Source organism: Mytilus trossulus, chromosome 5 (genome assembly GCF_036588685.1).
Source record: "Mytilus trossulus isolate FHL-02 chromosome 5, PNRI_Mtr1.1.1.hap1, whole genome shotgun sequence".
Taxonomy (NCBI): domain Eukaryota; kingdom Metazoa; phylum Mollusca; class Bivalvia; order Mytilida; family Mytilidae; genus Mytilus; species Mytilus trossulus.
In genome coordinates, this window is record NC_086377.1 from 56882984 (window position 1) to 56906886 (window position 23903).

The 23903-nt window shown below is 32.8% G+C and overlaps 1 protein-coding gene across 2 annotated transcripts; it reads right to left on the reverse strand.

Annotated features, from left to right (window-relative positions):
- LOC134718950 (zinc finger protein 836-like) lies at window positions 1–23160 on the reverse strand. Of its 2 annotated transcripts, none has more exons than XM_063581821.1 (2): window positions 23084–23160; window positions 1–2037 (listed from the first exon to the last, which is right to left on the reverse strand). In XM_063581821.1, exon 2 carries the CDS (start codon window positions 1978–1980, stop codon window positions 205–207), a length of 1776 nt encoding a protein of 591 aa, XP_063437891.1. In that variant the 5' UTR covers window positions 1981–2037; window positions 23084–23160; the 3' UTR covers window positions 1–204. The 2 variants fall into 2 exon arrangements, with proteins under 2 accessions (XP_063437891.1, XP_063437890.1); XM_063581820.1 differs by having other exon boundaries at window positions 23088–23154.
- Between the last annotated feature and the right edge of the window lie 743 nt (window positions 23161–23903).

Genomic DNA, 23903 nt, shown 5'->3' on the forward strand with positions numbered 1-23903 from the left:
CATGATCTTGTATCCTTTAATGAACGTTCTTTCTCAGGCTAGCATTTTTTCATGTATTATATCAAACATGACCTTATGCGGTTGAAAACATATATATGTGTCTTTGAATTCATAAACTGACTAAATCCTCTTCCATATACATCACATTTATAAGGTTTATCACCGGTGTGTACTCTCATATGAATCCTCATGGTGTGCCCAATACTAAAGTTTATCACCAGTGTGTGTTCTCATGTGTATCTGTAAGTTATAACTATTAGTGTAACTTTTACTGCATTTTTCACATTTAAACTTTTTGTCACCAGTATGTACGGTGAAGTGTCTGTGTAATTGACCATTCTGCCCAAACGCTTTACCACATACCTCACATTTAAAAGGTTTATCACCAGTGTGTATTCTCATATGGTCCCTCATGGTGTGCCCAATACTAAATCCTTTACCACATACATCACATTTATAAGGTCTATCACCAGTGTGATTTCTCATGTGTATCCGTAAATTATAACTATTAGTGTAACTTTTACTGCATTGGTCACATTTATACTTGTTGTCATCAGTATGCAAAGTACTGTGTCTCTGTAAGTTACCACTATGCCTAAATCGTTTACCACATACATCACATTTATAAGGTTTAGCACCAGTGTGTGTTCTCATATGGATCCTCATGTACTGTCCAGAACTAAATTCTCTTCCACATAAACTACATTTATAAAGATTATCTTCAGTATGTTCATCTCCAGTATGTATTGTCATGTGTTTCTTTATACCATAAATATGACAAAAACCTTTTTCACATACATCACATTTGTAACGTTTTTCTCCGGTATGTGTTCTCATGTGTGACTGTAAGTTAGCATTCTGCCTAAACGCCTTATCACATACAACACATTTATAAGGTTTATCACCAGTGTGTGTTCTCATATGGGCCCTCATGTTCTGTCTAAAACTAAATTCTCTTCCACATACATCACATTTATAAGGTTTATCACCAGTGTGCATTCTCGTGTGTTCCTTTAAGCTATGACTGTCACGAAAACTTTTACTGCATTCGACACATTTATACTTTTTGTCACCAGTATGCAAAGTACTGTGTGACCGTAACCGAAATTTGTTGATAAACTCTCTACCACATACATTACATTGATAAGGTGTATATCCAGTGTGTATTTTAATATGTGTGTGTAAGGTATCTTTCCGACTAAACTTTTCCCCACACATATCACACTCAAAAGGTTTTTCACCAGTGTGTATTCTCATGTGCGTCTGTAAAACATTGAATTGCATAAAAACTTTTCCACATGCACCACATTTATAATTTTTTTCTCCAGTATGAGTTCGCATGTGTAATTGTAAACTACCATTCTGCCTAAACTCTTTATCACATACACCACACTGATATGGTGTATAACCAGTGTGTGTTAGCATGTGTACTTGTAAACCTTGATAACTCCTAAATACTTTTTCACAGACATCACATTTATAAGGTTTATCTCCAGTATGAGTTTTCATGTGTGTTTGTAAGGTATTATTCTGCCTAAACTCTTTACCACATACATCACATTGATACGGTTTATCGCCTGTATGCAATTTCATGTGCTGCATTAAGCTCCATTTTTGACTATACTCTGTACCACAGACTTTACATTGAAAAGGCTTATAACCAGTGTGTGTTCTCATGTGTATTTTTAAACCATGCTTTGTACTAAGTCCTTTAAAACATATATCACATTCAAGCATGTTGAAAGTCTTTTTATCAATGTGTGATCTCATATGCGCCTTCAGATTTGTACCATTACTGCAACGTTCACCACACACTTTACATTCAAAGTCATTTTCGCAAGCATTCAAGATGGAGTGTTTATTTGACTTGTCTGTTGTCTTAACATCACCTGAATTTGAGATTGAGTGTTCCTTTGACCTATCTGTTGTCTTATCAAGGGAGATTATCATGGAATCAGCTGTATTTTCGTTGTTGAACATTTTATTTGTATCTTTTCTTTCTCGTCCACTTCTTACATTCTCTGAGTAAACTGGAGTCTGATGAATAAATAAAACACATTTGACATAGCTGTATATAAATCAATTTATCCTGCAATTAGCAAACTATTGTACAAATAAACTCATCATAGATACCACGATTAATATTTCATATATTCGCCAGATGCGCGTTTCGTCTACAAAAGACTCATAGCGACGCTCAGATCAAAATAATTATAAACACAGCCAAACATATACAAAGATGAAAAGTATTGAGGACCCAAAATTCCAAACATAGCTGTATATATATATCCTGGTACAAACCAGATGATCCACACGGCGCAGCTTTATACGACCGGAGAGGTCAAACCCTGAACAGTTAGGGCAGGTTTGGACACAACATTTCAGCTTGATACAACTCTGAATTTGGATTGTGATTATAAAGTTGACAAATCACAGGTTTCTGACACAGAATGAATGTGGTCTAAGAACTTAAACTTAACCCGATGCTCCGCAGGGCGCATCTTTATACGACCGCAGAGGTTGAACCCTGAACAGTTGGGGCAAGTATGGACACAACATTCAAGCTGGATTCAGCTCTAAATTTTGATTGTAATTAAACAGTTGACACAGCATAGGTTTCTGACACAGAATGAATGAAGTCTAATAAACTTAAAATTTTTGTTTTGCCTTTGAGCAATTCACTATGCTGTCGAATAAAAATCCTCTCAAAAAAATGTTTGAAGAAATTTTCTTTTTATTTATGAAATTTCAAATGAGAACCAGATGCTCCGCAGGGCGTAGCTTTATACGACCGCAGAGGTTGAACCCTGAACGGTTGGGGCAAGTATGGACACAACATTCAAGCTGGATTCAGCTCTAAATTTGGATTGTGATTAAATAGTTGACACAGCATAGGTTTCTGACACAGAATGAATGCAATTCACTATGCTGTTGAATATTAATCCTCTCCAAAAAATGTTTGAAGAAATTTTCTTTTTATTTATGAAATTTCAAATGAGAAAAATTGAACCCAATTTTTTAATCACATCCCCCTTTCCCTTATTCCAAAACTAATCTCAATTAAAATATTCTAATGGAGTTTGCAACAATAACTACTCATTTAAATACATCATAAAATATTAAAAGTTGATTCTGGACAAAGAAAGATAACTCCAATTAAAAAAATTTCTTGCAATAAGATATTTCTTGCTTACTATTCTGGACAAAGAAAGATAACTCTAATTATTATTTTTTTTTGCTATTTCACAATAATGTGAAATTAGATATTTCTTGCCATTGCACAATACTGTGCAATTGAAAAGACTTGCTATTGCACAATACTTAATATCATAATTTTAGATCCTGATTTGGACCAACTTGAAAACTGGGCCCATAATCAAAAATCTAAGTACATGTTTAGATTCAGCATATCAAAGAGGCCCAAGAATTTAATTTTTGTTAAAATCAAACTTAGTTTCATTTTGGACCCTTTGGACCTTAATGTAGGCCAATTTGAAAACGGGACCAAAAATGAAGAATCTACATACACAGTTAGATTTGGCATATCAAAGAACCCCATTTATTCAATTTTTGATGAAATCAAATAAAGTTTAATTTTGGACCCAGATTTGGACCAACTTGAAAACTGGGCCAATAATCAAGAATCTAAGTACATTTTTAGATTCAACATATCAAAGAACCCAACCGATATTTTTTGTCAAAATCAAACTAAGTTTGTTTTGGACCCTTTGGACCTTAATGTAGACCAATTTGAAAACATGACCAAAAGTTAAGAATCTACATACACAGTTAGATTCGGCATATCAAAGAACCCCAATTATTCAATTTTGATGAAATCAAACAAAGTTTAATTTTGGACCCTTTGGGCCTCTTTCTCCTAAACTGTTGGGACCAAAACTCCCAAAATCAATACCAACCTTCCTTTTATGGTCATAAACCTTGTGTTTAAATTTCATAGATTTCTATTTACTTATACTAACGTTATGGTGCGAAAACCAAGAAAAATGCTTATTTGGGTCCCTTTTTGGCCCTTAATTCCTAAACTGTTGGGACCTTAACTCCCAAAATCAATACCAATCTTCCTTTTGTGGTCATAAACATTTTGTTTAAATTTCATTGATTTCTATTTACTTAAACTAAAGTTATTGTGCGAAAACCAAGAAAAATGCTTATTTGGGTCCCTTTTTTGGCCCCTAATTCCTAAACTGTTGAAACCAAAACTCCCAAAATCAATCCCAACCTTTCTTTTGTGGTCATGAACCTTGTGTCAAAATTTCATAGATTTCTATTAACTTAAACTAAAGTTATAGTGCGAAAACCAAGAAAATGCTTATTTGGGCCCTTTTGGCCCCTAATTCCTAAAATGTTTGGACCAAAACTCCCAAAATCAATACCAACCTTCCTTTTATGGTCATAAACCTTGTGTTAAAATTTCATAGATTTCTATTCACTTTTACTAAAGTTAGAGTGCGAAAACTAAAAGTATTCGGACGACGACGACGACGCCAACGTGATAGCAATATACGAAGAAATTTTTTTCAAAATTTGCGGTCGTATAAAAATTGACCCCCCCCCCCCAAGTTTTTTTTCACATCCTCCTATCCTTTATTCCAAAACTGATCTCAATTCAAATTTCTAATGGAGTTTGCAACAATAATTACTCATTTAAATACATCATAAAATATTAAAATGTAAAAAAGTGCTTGTTATCACTGAATGGTAAAGATTGTTTTAATTTATCAGTTAGTAGTAAAAGTGAATATACATTGTATATTGTATAGAACAATGATTAAAGTTGATTCAACTACTCTTTCTGGAAAAAGAAAGATAACCCCAATTGAAATTCTTGCTATTGCACAATATTGTGCCATTAGATATTTCTTGCTATTGCGCAATACTGTGCAATTGAAAATACTTGCTATTGCACAATACTGTGCAATTAAAGATTTCTTGCTATTGCGCAATACTGTGCAACTGAAAATTTCTTGCTATTGCACAATACTGTGCAATTGAAGATTTCTTGTTATTGCTGAGTACTGTGCAATTGCATATCAAAGAACCCCAAGAATTCAATTTTTGTTAAAATCAAACTAAGTTTAATTTGGACCCTTTGGCCCTTAATGTAGACCAATTTGAAAACAGGACCAAAAATTAAGAATCTACATACAGTTAGATTTCAAAGAACCCCATTTATTCAATTTTTGATGAAATCAAACAAAGTTTGATTTTGGACCCCAATTTGGACCAACTTGAAAACAAGACCAATAATCAAAAATCTAAGTTCATTTTTAGATTCAGCATATCAAAGAACCCCAAGGATTCAATTTTTGTCAGAATCAAACTAAGTTTAATTTTGGACCCTTTGGACCTTAATGTAGATCGATGAAAACGGGACCAAAAATTAAGAATCTACACACACAGTTAGATTCTGCATTTCAAAGAACCCAAATTATTCAATTTTTGATAAAATCAAACAAAGTTTAATTTTGGACCCTTTGGGCCCTTTTTTCCTAAACTGTTAGGACCAAAACTCTCAAAATCAATACCAACCTTCCTTTTGTGGTCATAAAACTTGTATTTAAATTTCATAGAATTCTATTTACTTATACAAAAGTTATGGTGCGAAAATCAAGAAAATGCTTATTTGGACCCCTTTTTGGACCCTAATTCCTAAACTGTTAGGACCAAAACTCCCAAAATCAAATGCCAACCTTCCTTTTGTGGTCATAAACCATGTGTTTAAATTTCATAGATTTCTATTTACTTATAAATATAACCTAAAGTTATTGTGCGAAAAACAAGAAAATGCTTATTTGGGCCCTTCTTGTCCCCTTTTTCCTAAAATGTTGGGATAAAAACTCCAAAAATCAATCCTAATCTTCCTTTTGCGGTCATTAACCGTGTGTTTAAATTTCATAAATTTCTATTCACTTTTACTAAAGTTAGAGTGCGAAAACTAAAAGTATTCAGACGACAACGCCAACGCAGACGACAACGCCGATGCTGACGACAACCCCAACGTGATAGCAATATATGACGAAAATTTTCAAATTTTGGGGTCATATAAAAACTAAAAAAAAAAATTGACATTTACCTATGACCGCCAAATATCCAAAATCTTAATACATGGTTAGATTCAGCATATATATATCATACAACCTCAAGGATTCATTTTTTGATGAAATCAAATAATTTTCAATTTTAGACCCTCAATGTGGACCAATTTGGTAACCAAGCCTAAATATTAAAAATCTAAATACATGGTTCGATTCAGAATATTGAAGAACCCCATATATTTAATTTTTGTTGAAATCAAACCAAGTTTATTTCTGTTGAAATCAAACCAAGTTTATTTCTGTTGAAATCAAACCAAGTTTATTTTTGTTGAAATCAAACAAATTTTAATTTTTTACTCTTTGGCCCTTAATGGAGACCAATTTGAAAACGGGACAATACTATGCTATTCAATATTTCTTGCTATTGCGCAAATCAGTGCAATTGAAAAATTTCTTGATGTTGCGCAATATTGTGCAATTAGATATTTCTTGCTATTGCGCAATACTGTGCAATTGCTGATTTCTTGCTATTGCATAATACTGTGCAATTGAAGATTTCTTGCTATTGCGCAATACTGTGCAATTGAAAACTTCTTGCTATTGCACAATACTGTGCAATTGAAGATTTCTTGCTATTGCTGAATACTGTGCTATTGAAAATGTCTTGCTATTGCACAATACTTAATATAATAATTTGGACCCCGATTTGGACCAACATGAAAACTAAGCCCATAATAAAAAAATCAGTATATGTTTAGATTCAGCATATCAAAGAACCCCAAGGATTCAATTTTTGTTGAAACCAAACAAAGTTTAATTTTGGACAACGATTTGGACCAACTTGAAAACTGGGCCCATAATAAAAAAGATGAAAAGCATTGAGGACCCAAAATTCCAAACATAGCTGTATATATCCAGGTACAAACCAGATGTTCCGCAGGGCGCAGCTTTATACGACCGCAGAGGTCAAACCCTGAACAGTTGGAGCAAGTATGGACACAACAGTTCAGCTTAATACAGCTCTGAATGATTGTGATTGAAAAGTTGACACACCATAGGTTTGTGACGCAGAATGAATTTGGTCTAAGAACTTAAACTTAAAAACTAAAAAAATTTAAATTGGACATTTACCTATTATGGTCCAATATCCAAAATCTAAATAAATGGTTAGATTTAGCATAACATACAACCCCAAGAATACATTTTTTTTATGAAATCAAATAATGTTCAATTTTAGACCTCAATGTGGATCAATTTGGTAACTGGGTCCAAATATTATAAAACTAAATACATGGTTCGATTCAGCATATTGAAGAACCCCATATATTCAGTTTTTGTTGAAATCAATCAAAGTTTATTTTTGTTGAAATCAAACAAACTTTATTTTTGTTGAAATCAAACAAAGTTTATTTTTGTTGAAATCAAACAAACTTTATTTTTGTTGAAATCAAACAAAGTTTATTTTTGTTGAAATCAAACAAAGTTTATTTTTGTTGAAATCAAACAAAGTTAATTTTTTTACCCTTTGGCCCTTAATGTAGACCAATTTGAAAACGGGACAATACTGTGCAATTAAGTATTTCTTGATATTGCGCAAAATTATGCAATTGAAAATTTCTTGATATTGCCGATATTGTGCAATTAGGTATTTCTTGCTAATGCGCAATACTGTGCAATTGAAGATTTCTTGCTACTGCGTGCACAATACTGTGCAATTGAAGATTTCTTGCTACTGCGTGCACAATACTGTGCAATTGAAGATTTCTTGATATAATATTGGGCAGTACTGTGCAATTGAAGATTTCTTGCTATTCTGAAATACTGTGAAATTGAAACATTTTTGCTATTGCACAATACTTATTATAAAAAATTTCGACCCCGATTTGGACCAACTTGAAAACTGGGCCCATAATGAAAAATTTAAGTACATGTTTAGATTTAACATATCAAAGAACCCCAAGGTTTCAATTTTTGTTGATATCAAACAAAACTTAATTTTGCACCCCGATTTGGACCAACTTGAAAACTCGGCAAATAATCAAAAATCTAAGTACATTTTTTAAATTCAGCATATCAAAGAATCCCCAGGATTCAATTTTTGTTTAAATCAAACTTAGTTTCGTTTGGACCCTTTGGATCTTAATGTAGACCAATTTGAAAACGGGATCAATACACAGCTGCGCCATGAGCCCATGATATGCCCGACGTCTTGTGTTGAAGTTTTATGCAATAATCATAAATAGTTTCTGAGAAAGTTTTAAGCAATAACCATACATTGTTTTTGAGACACGGCGGGACATGTGAAACCCCCAACCCTGTTTTTTTTTTACAAAAAACTATCATATCACTAAAATAAAATTTTTTGAATCAAAACCAAAAAGTATACAGATCTTTAGATTAATAAAACAAAGGAGAGTGTAAAGTTTTAAGCAATAATCATAAATTATTTTTGAGATACAGCGTGACATGTAAAAAAAAACTTTCGTTTAACAAACTACTCAATAACTCCAAAATAAAGTTTTGAATCATCACAAAAAAGTATACAGATCTTCAGATTAATATAACAAAGAAGTGCGTAAAGTTTTAAGCAATAATCATAAATTGTTTTTGAGATACGGCACAACATGTAAAAAAAAACTCCCCCTTTTTTACAAAATACTCAATAACCCAAAAATGAAATTTTGAATCATCACCAAAAAGTATACAGATTTTCAGATTAATATAACAAAGACATGTGAAAGTTTAAAGCAAAAATCATAAATCGTTTTTGAGATATGGTGCGACATGTAAAAAAAACCTCCCCCTTTTTTACAAAATACTCAATATCTCAAAAATAAAATTTTGAATCATCACCAAAAGGTATACAGATATTAAGATTAATATAACTAAGAAGTGTTTAAAGTTTTAAGTCATAATCAAGAATCGTTTTTGAGATACGGTGCGACATGTGAAAACCAGATACTCCGCAGGGCGTAGCTTTATACGACCGCAGAGGTTGAACCCTGAACGGTTGGGGCAAGTATGGACACAACATTCAAGCTGGATTCAGCTCTAAATTTGGATTGTGATTAAATAGTTGACACAGCATAGGTTTCTGACATAGAATGAATGTGTTCTAATGAACTTAAATTTTTTTGTTTTCTCCAAGAGCAATTCACTATGCTGTTGAATATTAATCCTCTCAAAAAAATGTTTGAAGAAATTTTCATTCTATTTATGAAATTTCATTTCAAATGAGAAAATTGAACCCAATTTTTTTAATCACATCCCCCTTTCCCTTATTCCAAATTAATCTCAATTAAATTTCTAATGGAGTTTGCAACAATAACTACTCATTTAAATACATCATAAAATATTAAGATGTAAAAAAACTGCTTGTTATCACTGAATGGTAAAGATTATTTTAATTTATCAGGTGGTAGTAAAAAGTGAATATACATTGTATATAACAAAGATTTGAGTTGATTCTGGACAAAGAAAGATAACTCCAATTAAAAAAATATATTGCTATTTCACAATATTGTGCAATTAGATATTTCTTGCTTACTATTCTGGACAAAGAAAGATAACTCTAATTAAAAAAATATATTGCTATTTCACAATATTGTGCAATTAGATATTTCTTGCCATTGTGCAATACTGTGCAATTGAAAAGACTTGCTATTGCACAATACTTAATATAATATTTTAGATCCTGATTTGGACCAACTTGAAAACTGGGCCCATAATCAAAAATCTAAGTACATGTTTGGATTCAGCATATCAAAGAACCCCAAGATTTCAATTTTTGTTAAAATCAAACTGAGTTTAATTTTGGACCCTTTGGAATATAATGTAGACCAATTTGAAAACAGGACCAAAAATGAAGAATCTACATACACAGTTAGATTTGGCATATCAAAGAACCCCATTTATTCAATTTTTAATGAAATCAAACAATGTTTAATTTTGGACCCCGATTTGGACCAACTTGAAAACTGGGCCAATAATCAAGAATCCAAATACATTTTTAGATTCAGCATATCAAAGAACCCAACCGATTAATTTTTTGTCAAAATCAAACTAAGTTTAATTTTGGACCCTTTGGACCTTAATGTAGACCAATTTGAAAATGGGACCAAAAATTAAGAATCTACATACACAGTTAGATTCGGCATATCAAAGAACCCCAATTATTCAATTCTTGATGAAATCAAACAAAGTTTAATTTTGGACCCTTTGGGCCCCTTTTTCCTAAACTGTTAGGACCAAAACTCCCAAAATCAATACCAACCTTCCTTTTATGGTCATAAACCTTGTGTTTAAATTTCATAGATTTATATTTACTTATACTAACGTTATGGTGCGAAAACCAAGAAAAATGCTTATTTGGGTCCCTTTTTGGCCCCTAATTCCTAAACTGTTGGGACCTTAACTCCCAAAATCAATACCAACCTTCCTTTTGTGGTCATAAACATTGTGTTTAAATTTCATTGATTTCTATTAACTTAAACTAAAGTTATTGTGCGAAAACCAAGAATAATGCTTATTTGGACCCTTTTTTGGCCCCTAATTCCTAAACTGTTGAAACCAAAACTCCCAAAATCAATCCCAACCTTTCTTTTTTGGTCATAAACCTTGTGTCAAAATTTCATAGATTTCTATTAACTTTAACTAAAGTTATAGCGCGAAAACCAAGAAAATGCTTATTTGGGCCCTTTTTGGCCCCTAATTCCTAAAATGTTGGGACCAAAACTCCCAAAATCAATACCAACCTTCCTTTTGTGGTCATAAACCTTGTGTTAAAATTTCATAGATTTCTATTCACTTTTACTAAAGTTAGAGTGCGAAAACTAAAAGTATTCGGACGACGACGACGCAGACTACGACACCAACGTGATAGCAATATACGACGAAAATTTTTTCAAAATTTGTGGTCGTATAAAAAAACCACCCCTGTTTTAGTTACAAAGTGCCGTAACTCAAAAAATTTTAATCTTATTTTCACCAAAAAGTATACAGATCATTTGACCATCATAAGAAACAACTATGTTAAGTTTCATGAAATTTGGATAAGTCGTTCTCAAGTTACAGTGCGACATGTTTACACCGGACAGACAGACGGACAGATGGACGGACAGACAGATGTACAGGCGGACACCGGACATTTGTATAACATAATACGTCCCGTCAAAATTTTGACGGCGTATACAAATATAGAATCTACATACACAGTTAGATTCGGCATATCAAAGAACCCTAATTATTAAATTTTTGATGAAATCAAACAAAGTTTAATTTTGGACCCTTCGTGCACCTTATTCCTAAAAACTCCCAAAATGAACCCTAACCTTCTTTTAATGGTCTTAACCTTGTGTTTGATAAATTTCATAGATTTCTAGTTACTTATACTAAAGTTATGGTGAAAACAAAGAAAAACCAGATGCTCCGCAGGGCGTAGCTTTATACGACCGCAGAGGTTGAACCCTGAACGGTTGGGGCAAGTATGGACACAACATTCAAGCTGGATTCAGCTCTAAACTTGGATTGTGATTAAATAGTTGACACAGCATAGGTTTCTGACACAGAATGAATGTGTTCTTAAAATAACTTAAATTTTTGTTTTCTCTTAGAGCAATTCACTATGCTGTTGAATATTAATCCTCTCAAAAAAATGTTTGAAGAAATTTTCTTTTTATTTATGAAATTTCAAATGAGAAAATTGAACCCAATTTTTTTAATCACATCCCCCTTTCCCTTATTCCAAAACTAATCTCAATTAAAATTTCTAATGGAGTTTACAACAATAACTACTCATTTAAATACATCATAAAATATTGAGATGTAAAAAAAAATGCTTGTTATCACTGAATGGTAAAGATTATTTTAATTTATCAGTTGGTAGTAAAAAGTGAATATACATTGTATATTGTATATAACAAAGATTTAAGTTGATTCTGGACAAAGAAAGATAACTCCAATTAAAAAAAAATCTTGCTATTGCACAATATTGTGCAATTAGATATTTCTTGCTTACTATTCTGGACAAAGAAAGATAACTCTAATTAAAAAAAAAATGCTATTTCACAATATTGTGCAATTGAAAAGACTTGCTATTGCACAATACTTAATATAATAATTTTAGATCCTGATTTGAACCAACTTGAAAACTGGCCCCATAATCAAAAATCTAAGTACATGTTTGGATTCAGCATATCAAAGAACCCCAAGATTTCAATTTTTGTTAAAATCAAACTAAGTTTAATTTTGGACCCTTTGGACTTTAATGTAGACCAATTTGAAAACAGGACCAAAAATAAAGAATCTACATACACAGTTAGATTTGGCATATCAAAGAACCCCATTTATTAAATTTTTGATGAAATCAAACAAAGTTTAATTTTGGACCCCGATTTGGACCAACTTGAAAACTGGGCCAATGATAAAAAATCTAAGTACATTTTTAGATTCAGCATATCAAAGAACCCAACCAATTCATTTTTTGTCAAAATCAAACTAAGTTTAATTTTGGACCCTTTGGACCTTAATGTAGACCAATCTGAAAATGGGACCAAAAGTTAAGAATCTACATACACAGTTAGATTCGGCATATCAAAGAACCCCAATTATTCAATTTTGATGAAATCAAACAAAATTTAATTTTGGACCCTTTGGGCCCCTTGTTCCTAAACTGTTGGGACTAAAACTCCCAAAATCAATACCAACCTTCCTTTTATGGTCATAAACATTGTATTTAAATTTCATAGATTTCTATTTACTTATACTAACGTTATGGTGCGAAAACCAAGAAAAATGCTTATTTGGGCCCATTTTTGGCCCCTAATTCCTAAACTGTTGAAACCAAAACTCCCAAAATCATTCCCAACCTTTCTTTTGTGGTCATAAACCTTGTGTCAAAATTTCATAGATTTCTATTAACTTAAACTAAAGTTATAGTGCGAAAACCAAGAAAATGCTTATTTGGGCCCTTTTTGGCCCCTAATTCCTAAAATGTTGGGACCAAAACTCCCAAAACCAATACCAACCTTCCTTTTGTGGTTATAAACCTTGTGTTAAAATTTCATAGATTTCTATTCACTTTTACTAAAGTTAGAGTGCGAAAACTTAAAGTATTCGGACGACGACGACAACGACGACGACGCAGACGACGACGCCAACGTGATAGCAATATACGACGAAAATTTTTTCAAAATTTGCGGTCGTATAAAAATTATTACCTTAAATTATCATGTAAGTTATAGTAAGCATTGTCAATTCTTATTACGTCCAATGATGTTCAAACAGTATAGATTACAGAGGTGGACCCAGCCGTTGATAAAAGGGGAAGTTCCCAACCCTGGATAAAAGGTTTTTTAATTATATGTCCCCATTCAAATGCATTGATCATCATATTAAAAGGGGCGTCCAACCCTTGGAACCCCCAAGAAGTTGTCATTGTTGCTGTATATGATTTTATTTTTTTATTTTATCATTGTTAGTTTTCTTACAGTTTGACTTGTTTTACATTTGTCAGTTCAAGATCTTTTATAGCTTTCTTTTCAGTATGGGTTTGAGGTCATACAGTTGCCTCTTGTGGTTAACCTCTATGTCATTTGGTCTCTGTTGGAGAATTATTTCATTAGCAAATAATAACTTTTCTTTTCATTTTTAAAGTCATATGAAATGAGTGATTAGTGTAAATTAATGTTTCTCTAATTTTTATGCTATTTACACATTTCCTGACTGGTGTGAGAAAAATATTTCTTATCTCTAGTGAAAAATTTGTTCTCAGCAAATGATTAGTCGAAATTTTCTTTGTTTCTTCTGAATTTTCCTATTGTGACGTCATGAAAAAAGGCGACCATGCCTGATGACACTGCATAAAAAGTACACAACTTTCCACAAATCTTTGAAAAAGAAGGATAAAAATCTTTAGAGAAACAGATCCCACCTCTATAACTCATGTATTATGATATTTCTCCATTCTCCACAGTTAAATTTTAACTATTTAAAAAGCTTGGCAAAGCCTCATGCTTTAAATATCAAAATTTAACTGTCTTGAGTGGAGAAATATTGCAACACACTTGTTGCAGTTGTGGAATCTATATTTATCTACTTGTTAAACCAATGCATGTACATATCATAAACTTACTCTTCTGTGTACGATTTTATAATTTTTTTATACAAACATATCATAAAATCGTCAATTTTTTTTCTCTCTGTCTGTTATAATGTGAAAATATGGCAGCTCATTAATTATCATGTTTTGAAGCCTTAGTTTACCAATTATCACCTTATAGTAAACAATCAACAAAGAAAGCATGGATATTGGGAACATGTATAAACCAGATGCTCCGCAGGGCGTAGCTTTATACGACGGCAGAGGTTGAACCCTGAACGGTTGGGGCAAGTATGGACACAACATTCAAGCTGGATTCAGCTCTAAATTTGGATTGTGATTAAATAGTTGACACAGCATAGGTTTCTGACACAGAATGAATGTGTTCTAATGAAATTAAATTTTTTGTTTTCTCTTAGAGCAATTCACTATGCTGTTGAATATTATTCCTCTCAAAAAAATGTTTGAAGATATTTTCTTTTTATTTATGCAATTTCAAATGAGAAAATTTAACCTAACTTTTTTAATCACATCCCCCTTTCCCTTATTCCAAAACTAATCTCAATTAAAATTTCTAATGGAGTTTGCAACAATTACTACTCATTTAAATACATCATAAAATATTAAGATGTGAAAAAACTTCTTGTTATCACTGAATGGTAAAGATTATTTTAATTTATCAGTTGATAGTAAAAAGTGAATATACATTGTATATTGTATATATAACAAAGATTTAAGTTGATTCTGGACAAAGAAAGATAACTCCAAATAAAAAAAAATCTTACAATTAGATATTTCTTGCTTACTATTCTGGACAAAGAAAGATAACTCTAATTAAAAACAAAATTGTTATTTCACAATATTTTGCAATAAGATATTTCTTGCCATTGCGCAATACTGTGCAATTGAAAAGACTTGCTATTGCACAAAACTTAATATAATAATTTTAGATCCTGATTAGGACCAACTTGAAAACGGGGCCCAGAATCAAAAATCTAAGTACATGTTTGGATTCAGCATATCAAAGAACCCCAAAATTTTAATTTATGTTAAAATCAAACTAAGTTTAATTTTGGACTCTTTGGACTTTAATGTAGACCAATTTGAAAACAAGACCAAAAATGAGGAGTCTACATACACAGTTAGATTTGGCATATCAAAGAACCCCATTTATTCAATTTTTGATGAAATCAAACAAAGTTTAATTTTGGACCCCGATTTTGACCAACTTGAAAACTGGGCCGATAATCAAGAATCTAAGTACATTTTTAGATTCAGCATATCAAAGAACCCAACCGATTAATTTTTTGTCAAAATCAAACGAAGTTTAATTTTGGACCCTTTGGACCTTAATGTAGACCAATTTGAAAACGGGACCAAAAGTTAAAAATCTACATACACAGTTAGATTCGGCATATCAAAGAACCTCAATTATTCAATTTTGATGAAATCAAACAAAGTTTAATTTTGGACCCTTTGGGCCCCTTTTTCCTAAACTGTTGGGACCAAAACTCCCAAAATCATTACCAACCTTCCTTTTATGGTCATAAACCTTGTGTTTAAATTTCATAGATTTCTATTTACTTATACTAAATTTATGGTGCGAAAACCAAGAAAAATGCTTATTTGGGTCCCTTTTTGGCCCCTAATTCCTAAACTGTTGGGACCTAAACTCCCAAAATCAATACCAACCTTCCTTTTGTGGTCATAAACATTGTGTTTAAATTTCATTATTTTCTATTTACTTAAACTAAAGTAATTGTGCGAAAACCAAGAATAATGCTTATTTGGGCCCTTTTTTGGCCCCTAATTCCTACACTATTGAAACCAAAACTCCCAAAATCAATCCCAACCTTTCTTTTGTGGTCATAAACCTTGTGTCAAAATTTCATAGATTTCTATTAACTTAAACTAAAGTTATAGTGCGAAAACCAAGAAAATGCTTATTTGGGCCCTTTTTGGCCCCTAATTCCTAAAATGTTGGGACCAAAACTCCCAAAATCAATACCAACCTTCCTTTTGTGGTCATAAACCTTGTGATAAAATTTTACAGATTTATATTCACTTTTACTAAAGTTAGAGTGCGAAAACTAAAATATTCGGACGACGACGACGACGACGACGACGACGACGACGACGACGACGACGACGACGACGCCAGTATGATAGCAATATACGACGAAAAATTTTTCAAATTTTGCGGTCGTATAATGATTATGTGGGCCCCTTTTTGGCCCTTCTTCTAAATGTGTTGGGACCTAAACTCCCAAAATCAATCCCAACCTTCCCTTTGTGATCATAAACCTTGTGTTTGAATTTCAATGATTTCTATTTACTTATAATAAAGTTATAGTGCTAAAAACAATTGTCTTCGGACGACGACGACGAGGAGGAGGACGACGCCAACGTGATACCAATATACGACCAAAATTAATTCAATTTTTGCGGTCGTAAAAAAATTCACAATGGCCATAATTCGAAACTTAACTTCTAACTGTGTATTGCTACCTTAAGGATAAACATTTTTTTTCCAATTCCACTTTAAAAAGATTTTTGTGTTCTTCTAGCTAAATCCAGCAAATTGACCTGCTAGTTTTGAAAATCGGTTCAGAAATAAATATTTTATGAAGGTTAGCAGTTGACACTGAAATGCAACAAAAAATTGATTTTTCTAAAATATGCTATGTTAGTCAAATTTCTTAAACTACAATGTATAATAAATTGTGACTTGCTAAAATAATAAATTTGATTTAGTCCCATGAAAAAATATAAAGCATTCCCTTCTGAGGTTTATATATAACACGTATTCCTCTTTTCCAAGGGGTAGTCAATAAAGTATCAATTTTGTACAAATTCTTTTCATGCGAATAGTATAGAATGGTTCTTAAAATACTATGAGTTGTTGCTATTGAAAAGCCTATCTAGTTCAATCATTTCAAATATGTCAGGTACATTAGAGGTTTAGGAAAAATTTGGCAGGTTTTCAGGGGGCTGGGCATGATCACTCTTTTTTCATACTTTTTTGGTGGTAAAATTTGGTTGATTACATAGGGAACCACTGAAGCATCACGGGAACGAGTCCCCTCTTATGTATTCAGTACACACACACCCTTTTTATGAAAATTTCTGGATTTGCCACTGTCATTACTGTTTGATGCCAACATGACTGATTGGTGACTGATCAGTGATGGATGCTTTGACTGATCGGTGACTGATCAGTGATGGATGCTTTGACTGGTCGGTGACTGATCAGTGATGGATGCTTTAACTGGTCGGTGACTGATCAGTGATGGATGCTTTGACTGATCGGTGACTGATCAGTGATGGATGCTTTGACTGATCGGTGACTGATCAGTGATGGATGCTTTGACTGATCAGTGACTGATCAGTGATGGATGCTTTGACTGATCGGTGACTGATCAGTGATGGATGCTTTAACTGGTCGGTGACTGATCAGTGATGGATGCTTTAACTGGTCGGTGACTGATCAGTGATGGATGCTTTGACTGATCGGTGACTGATCAGTGATGGATGCTTTAACTGGTCGGTGACTGATCAGTGATGGATGCTTTAACTGATCGGTGACTGATCAGTGATGGATGCTTTGACTGATCGGTGACTGATCAGTGATGGATGCTTTGACTGATCGGTGACTGATAAGTGATGGATGCTTTAACTGGTCAATGATTGATTTGTGATGGATGCTTTAACTGGTCAATGATTGATCTGTGACCAATGAACCATAGAATCTGTCAAATGTGCCAAATTATTAAGGGAGCTACCATTTGATTTTTATGGGGGGGGGCTAGGACGAAATTTGAAAAAAATAGGCAGGACAGGAGTTTTGAGTAAAAAAAAAGGCAGGATGGGACACTTGCAAAAAAAAAAGGCAGGACGACAATTTAGGTAAAAAAAGTCAGGATAAACTAAAAAAAAAAAAGGCAGGACCAAACAGAGTGAAAAATAAAAAGGCAGGACAGAGATTACAGCTAAAAAAAATGCAGGACAAAATTTTTCATCCTAGCCCCCCCCCCCCCCCCCCCATAAAAATCAAATGGTAGCTCCCTAAGCTACTAGTATATGTGAGAGTAACTGTGACAGCGAAATTAGATATATATATACACCAATTGGACTGATACAACTCTTATTTGAAAACAAACTCCACATTACTTATGAGTCAGTGATAAACGTATACTTTCTTTCAAATAAACATAAAATTTTAGTTGAATAAGAATGCAACTATTTCTTCAATTTAATGGAAATTAATGACAGACATTAGATTTTTGCATTTTACATTCTTCATTAATATATATGATATTTTCATTTAAATAGAAGTTAAAACTATACCAGAGAAAATATACTACAAAATATTGTTTGTGTATTGTTTAAAATGATTTTTTTTTTCATTTGATAAAGACAACAACAATCAAAACCAACATGACCAAGGAGTAAACAAAGACTCACAAAACCAAAGGACATTTACATCAACCATTATAAATAATAATTAAGAAACGACAACCATTTTTTGCAATATTTTGTATCAAAGAAATGCAGATTGTTGCCATGGTTACACCCAAAAGGGATTATATTTCACCATAATAACCTTTAGAAATCAAACTTATGGACGATTCTCTTTCTATAAATATAAACATGCATAACACAAATATTGAGCCTTTTTTGTTAGAAAGGAAGGGGAAGAGGGTGTTTAATAAGTGTCAATTTTAAGGTTTTTCCTAACTGTGTATTGCTACCTTATGGCATTTGACAAAGCACAGAATTCACGGCTTATTTTTAGACAAATCATACCACAAATCTATTGATATTTAGATTAAATATACAATTTTGAGAGAGAAACGAAAAGATGATGTAAGTATGTACTTGTAGATTCAGATACCTGAAGAACCCCTCCAGAGCTGCGAGTGTACAATGGAATCCATGTTGGCGTGGGATCCAGAGGGGGGGTTCCGGGGGTTGGAACCCTCCCTTGTTTTTGGACGATCAATGCATTTGAATGGGGACATGTAATTGGAACCCCCCTTTGTTCAGGGTTAGAAACCCCCTTTTTAAAATGGCTGGATCCGCCCCTGCCATGTACACACATTACTCTATCGGAATTAATGGAGATGTGTCACTAACGTATTTACAATGTTTTTAATATTTACGAGGACAATCCCCACTCCAAGGAGTGTTAGAGTAACTGTTTATTTCTTCCTCTGTGATATTTTATCCTGAGGATAATTTATCCAGATTAACATTTTTCCAGGCATAGTACATGTAGTAATTCACAGGTTGATTTTTTCAAGAGGAGTGAAAATCTATGTGTGTTACCCAGATAGTATGTACTGGTATATATTTGCCGTACTATATTTTACAGAATGGTGTGAAAAAGAGTCCCATTAACTACTATGTAAGTTACTCACAATCAAATATATACCTGACTTTAATTATGAATGTTTCACAAAGGTAGAACAAATTTGCATAATTTATCAAAGGGAGGTAATTATGGGGAATTTATATATTAAAGATATTTATATGATATATTTCTGCATCAATTTCATAGTGAAATTTTTCCTTGAATCTTATTTTTTATATATTCATTTATATAAAAAGATGACTTACATCTTGATTTAACAAGACAGATAACATTTCACAGGTAAATACTATCCAGCTGTTAAACATGCTTTTGTTCCAGTATTGTTATGCTATGATTTATCTGAATTCCATATAATCAACAACTACATCTCTGTCCCCAGACAAAATTATTTATATAGTTAAATATATCATCAGAATCAAATGATTCTATTACTGTTAACAGTCATGACAGTAGTAATGCAACTACATTTCTACCTTACTTTTAAATTCATATTTGTACTGTAGTCTGAAAACAACTCACACTTTTATATGTATTTCACTAACCTTATTTAATCATGATATTATTTTCACAATTAATATGATCTTTGAAATGACTACTGGTTTTCTTCCCTTTATTTCCATGATTTCATGATAATTTTCTTTTTAAAAGGATGATATTGACTTGAATGTATCAGGAAATTTTTTCAATGATAATTTGAGAACTTTTTTTTTTAACTATTTCGCTTCAATTCAATATGCTATTATTATTTCACAGTATTTTTAAAGGATAAGCTTTTTTCTAATAACTATTCAATAAGTTCAATACCCAGATAGAATTTCACGGCAAAGGAAAAAATATCCCAGGGAAATATTTTCCTCCGGATGAAAAAATAACAACAACTACTGTGACATTTTTTCCTCCAGATCAAATTTTACCTAGATATAATTTTGATTTACATTAGCACACAGGGCAGGGTCTGTTATTATGGTGGAGGAAGCCGAAGTATTCGGAGAAAACCACCGGACTATTCGGCAGGAACAGATAAACCGAAGAGATATCAGTAGGTTGATCTCCAGGTCAAAGTCAGGAATAACTTTGACAAACTGAGGCCCCCATAGTATGCATTGCCAGAAATTAGTACCGCTTTTTCTAATTAATATTCATAATATGTAAATGAGAATTGTACCATGTGATAATAGTTTGAGCTGGACTGGCTTGATATCATTAAAATCATGGATATTATAAGTTACCCGTTACATTGTACATAGTCCTTGTTTAAAATCACTCTGGTATTTCCGTAAATTTGTCAGGCAGTCGAAATCAAAACAATGAACGCGAATTTAGTCAATTGTTCGTGTTTTTGTGAGTTTTTTCTTCTTGAAATAGGGTCATTTTAACTTTACGTGGGAACCTAGAGTTTAACGACTACAAATACAAGGTTTGAACTTGCTTATTCTTTGGACATTCAAGTTTTAAATTTCACCCTGGCAACCGGTTTTTCTAATGACCTTGTTAGTCAATTTTCATTACGAATTTTGCAAATCTGACGTTTCAGCCATTTTAGCCTGTATTTTATACTGCATTGTTAAAATAGCTCAGGAACCTATATTTTTGCAACAACAGTCATTATGTTGCGTTTAAAGGTGAATCAATGGTGTATATTAATGTAGTGTATATTAATTTTCTGCCCCAGCAACCAGTCTATCACTTAAATAAAAGTTAAAAGAGATATTTTTTTCAAAAATCCCTATCATTTCAACATAATTTCCATGACCTGTATCCAATTTCCTTAGTATAATATGCAAATAAGCAAAGTGGTGTTGATTTCTGGATATGCCATATGCTAGTTTAAACTCCGGTCTGCATATGGACACCCTTCTGTTGTTCTGATATTTATAGCATCCCGAGTGAGTATCGACCACGGGACCTTCAGGGGCTTCAGCACTGTAGTCATCGCTCTAAACCACTCAACCATGAACTCACTCGTAAGAATATAATAGAACACGGTTGATATTGTCAAAAAAATGTTAAATTGATGTTCCATAGAAACATGAATATTCTTTTATTTAAATTTTACTTTGTTTAAAAAACTTATCTTATTTTAATATATGAAAAGTGTGTCAGATTTTATATAAAACAAACAACATTGTCCTCCAAATATTTACAGCAACACTCGTAAACGATATTGATTGATCTGATATCAGCGAGTGTAAGTGTCGGTCGATGTTATTATATATAAGGTTAATCTCAGATCCGGACATCCTGGCATTTACATTTGTCAGGAGGTGATGAAATCCGGAATCCTCTAGATTTTTCATCTATTTGAAGGGGATAACTGATTATTTATATTGCCGATTATTTTTTAACCAGAGGTTATAGTATGTTAAAAATCAAAATGGGGATAGTGTATAGTGTCTTTAACAGTATTAAAAGAGTAAAATTACTATATTCAACTGGTTATGATATATATCAATTAAATTAATTTGCAATAAGTCTATGGAAAATCTAGAGGAATCTTATCCGCATCACCTATCAACATTGTTTACATAACAAAAATGCTAATCATTGATTGGTCAGTTACATGTTGTGATGTCACTGCAGATCTGAGAAATCATAACAAACAAACAAATATGGCTGTATTTACATGCCAAAAATCACAGACTTACCTGTGGAGTTGGAAAAGTTTTAAAACCTGACATCCTCAGTGTCGGATCCAGAACTTTCCCTAAAGGGGGGCCCGCTGACTGACCTAAGGGGGGGGGGGGGCCTCCAGTCATGCTTCAGTGATTCCCTATATAATCAACTAAATTTTTCCCACAAAAGGGGGGGCCTGGGCTCCCAGGATCCGCCTAGTGGATCTAGATATAGATAAGTTAAATGCATTTTGTGTTTCAGAAAGATAGAATCTCTTATCTCTTTTGAATTTTGATGGGCATTTTTTTCCTTCATGCAAAAGGAGTGAAAATCAACTAAGTCAATTGTGGTTTAAGGGAGCTACCATTTGATTTTTAGGGGGGGGGGGGGGGGGGCTGGCAGAGACAGGACATAGATTACAACTAAAAAAAAATGCAGGACAAAAAAAAATCATCCTAGCACAGTGGCGGATCTAGAAAGTTGGGGCCCACTGACTGACCTTAGAGGGGGGCCCACTCCAGTCACGCTTCAGTGATTTCCTATATAAGCAACCAATTTTTTCCCAAAAAGGGGGGCCTGCCCCCCTAAATCCGCCTCTGTAGCCCCCCATAAAAATCAAATGGTATAGCTCCTTATGAGATGCTCCCTCATACAAGAGGTATCTTCATAACTTTAGGTGAGTTAAAGAGTTTATCTAAGTCAGTGAGTGGACAGTATCAATTAAAGTAAATTTTTATTCAGGTGTTGTGTTTATTTTTACACCTTCTGCAGGAAGGAAAAAAAATGCCTTTCAAAAACAAAGAAAGATTATTCTTTATATATATAGACTACTAGTAGATCTATGCACAAAATGCATTTAACTTTCATATTTGTCATTTGCGGTGAAGTTTTTGTGTAAAGTTTGAAAATATTATATAAACATGATAAAGTAGCATTGCTTACTTACAAGTTTAGTGTCGACTCGTGACTGTGTGTAAAATATTTTTATCATAATAATACAGGTATGAAACCAAAGGGAGATAACCACAAATTAATTTCTATGGAACACCCATACAAGTAATAGCTTTTCTAAAAAATCTTGCTGTAATACTCTATATATAAATGTATTGGGGTAAAACATCAAGTATAATATACGGGCCAATTAGTTGAAAATCACCTAGCTACGCTAATGTTCATGGGTATAACATGTATAGAAACTCTAAGAAAGAGCTTTTTTTTTTAAATATCAAGAAAGATTGTTCGGTAGAATAGTCCATTTGACAAAAAAATTATCGATTTCATTCTATTATTACACACTTTTTAAACAAATTACTTCCCTTTGTCAATAGAAGACTGGTTCCTTACCGGACAAAATTGGATTTTGCTAATGCAAAGCATGATGAATTAAAAGTGATGTATCGGGCGGTTTAAATAACTAATTTTTCATGAAAAATAATTACTAATTTTAAATGTATTTAGCTAAAAAAACAAGTGAATGTAATTAAAAGATTTGAAACCTTATAGATTACTCACATTACGCATCTATAGGTAAATTTGCTCTCTATGATAGCTCTCCATTGTAAATAAAAATTAATGTTCCGTTATATTAAAGAGAGACAACAAAAATGAAGGTCTCTAAATTTAAGGTCAATTACGGGAATAAGCAAATGCATTGGATAGTTGGCGTAAAAATTCTGCAGTTTACGTAATTTGCAAAGTATAAATAATACGTATCAACATAAAATCCGGCGTAATTGTACTTTATTCTAATACTATAGTCCAG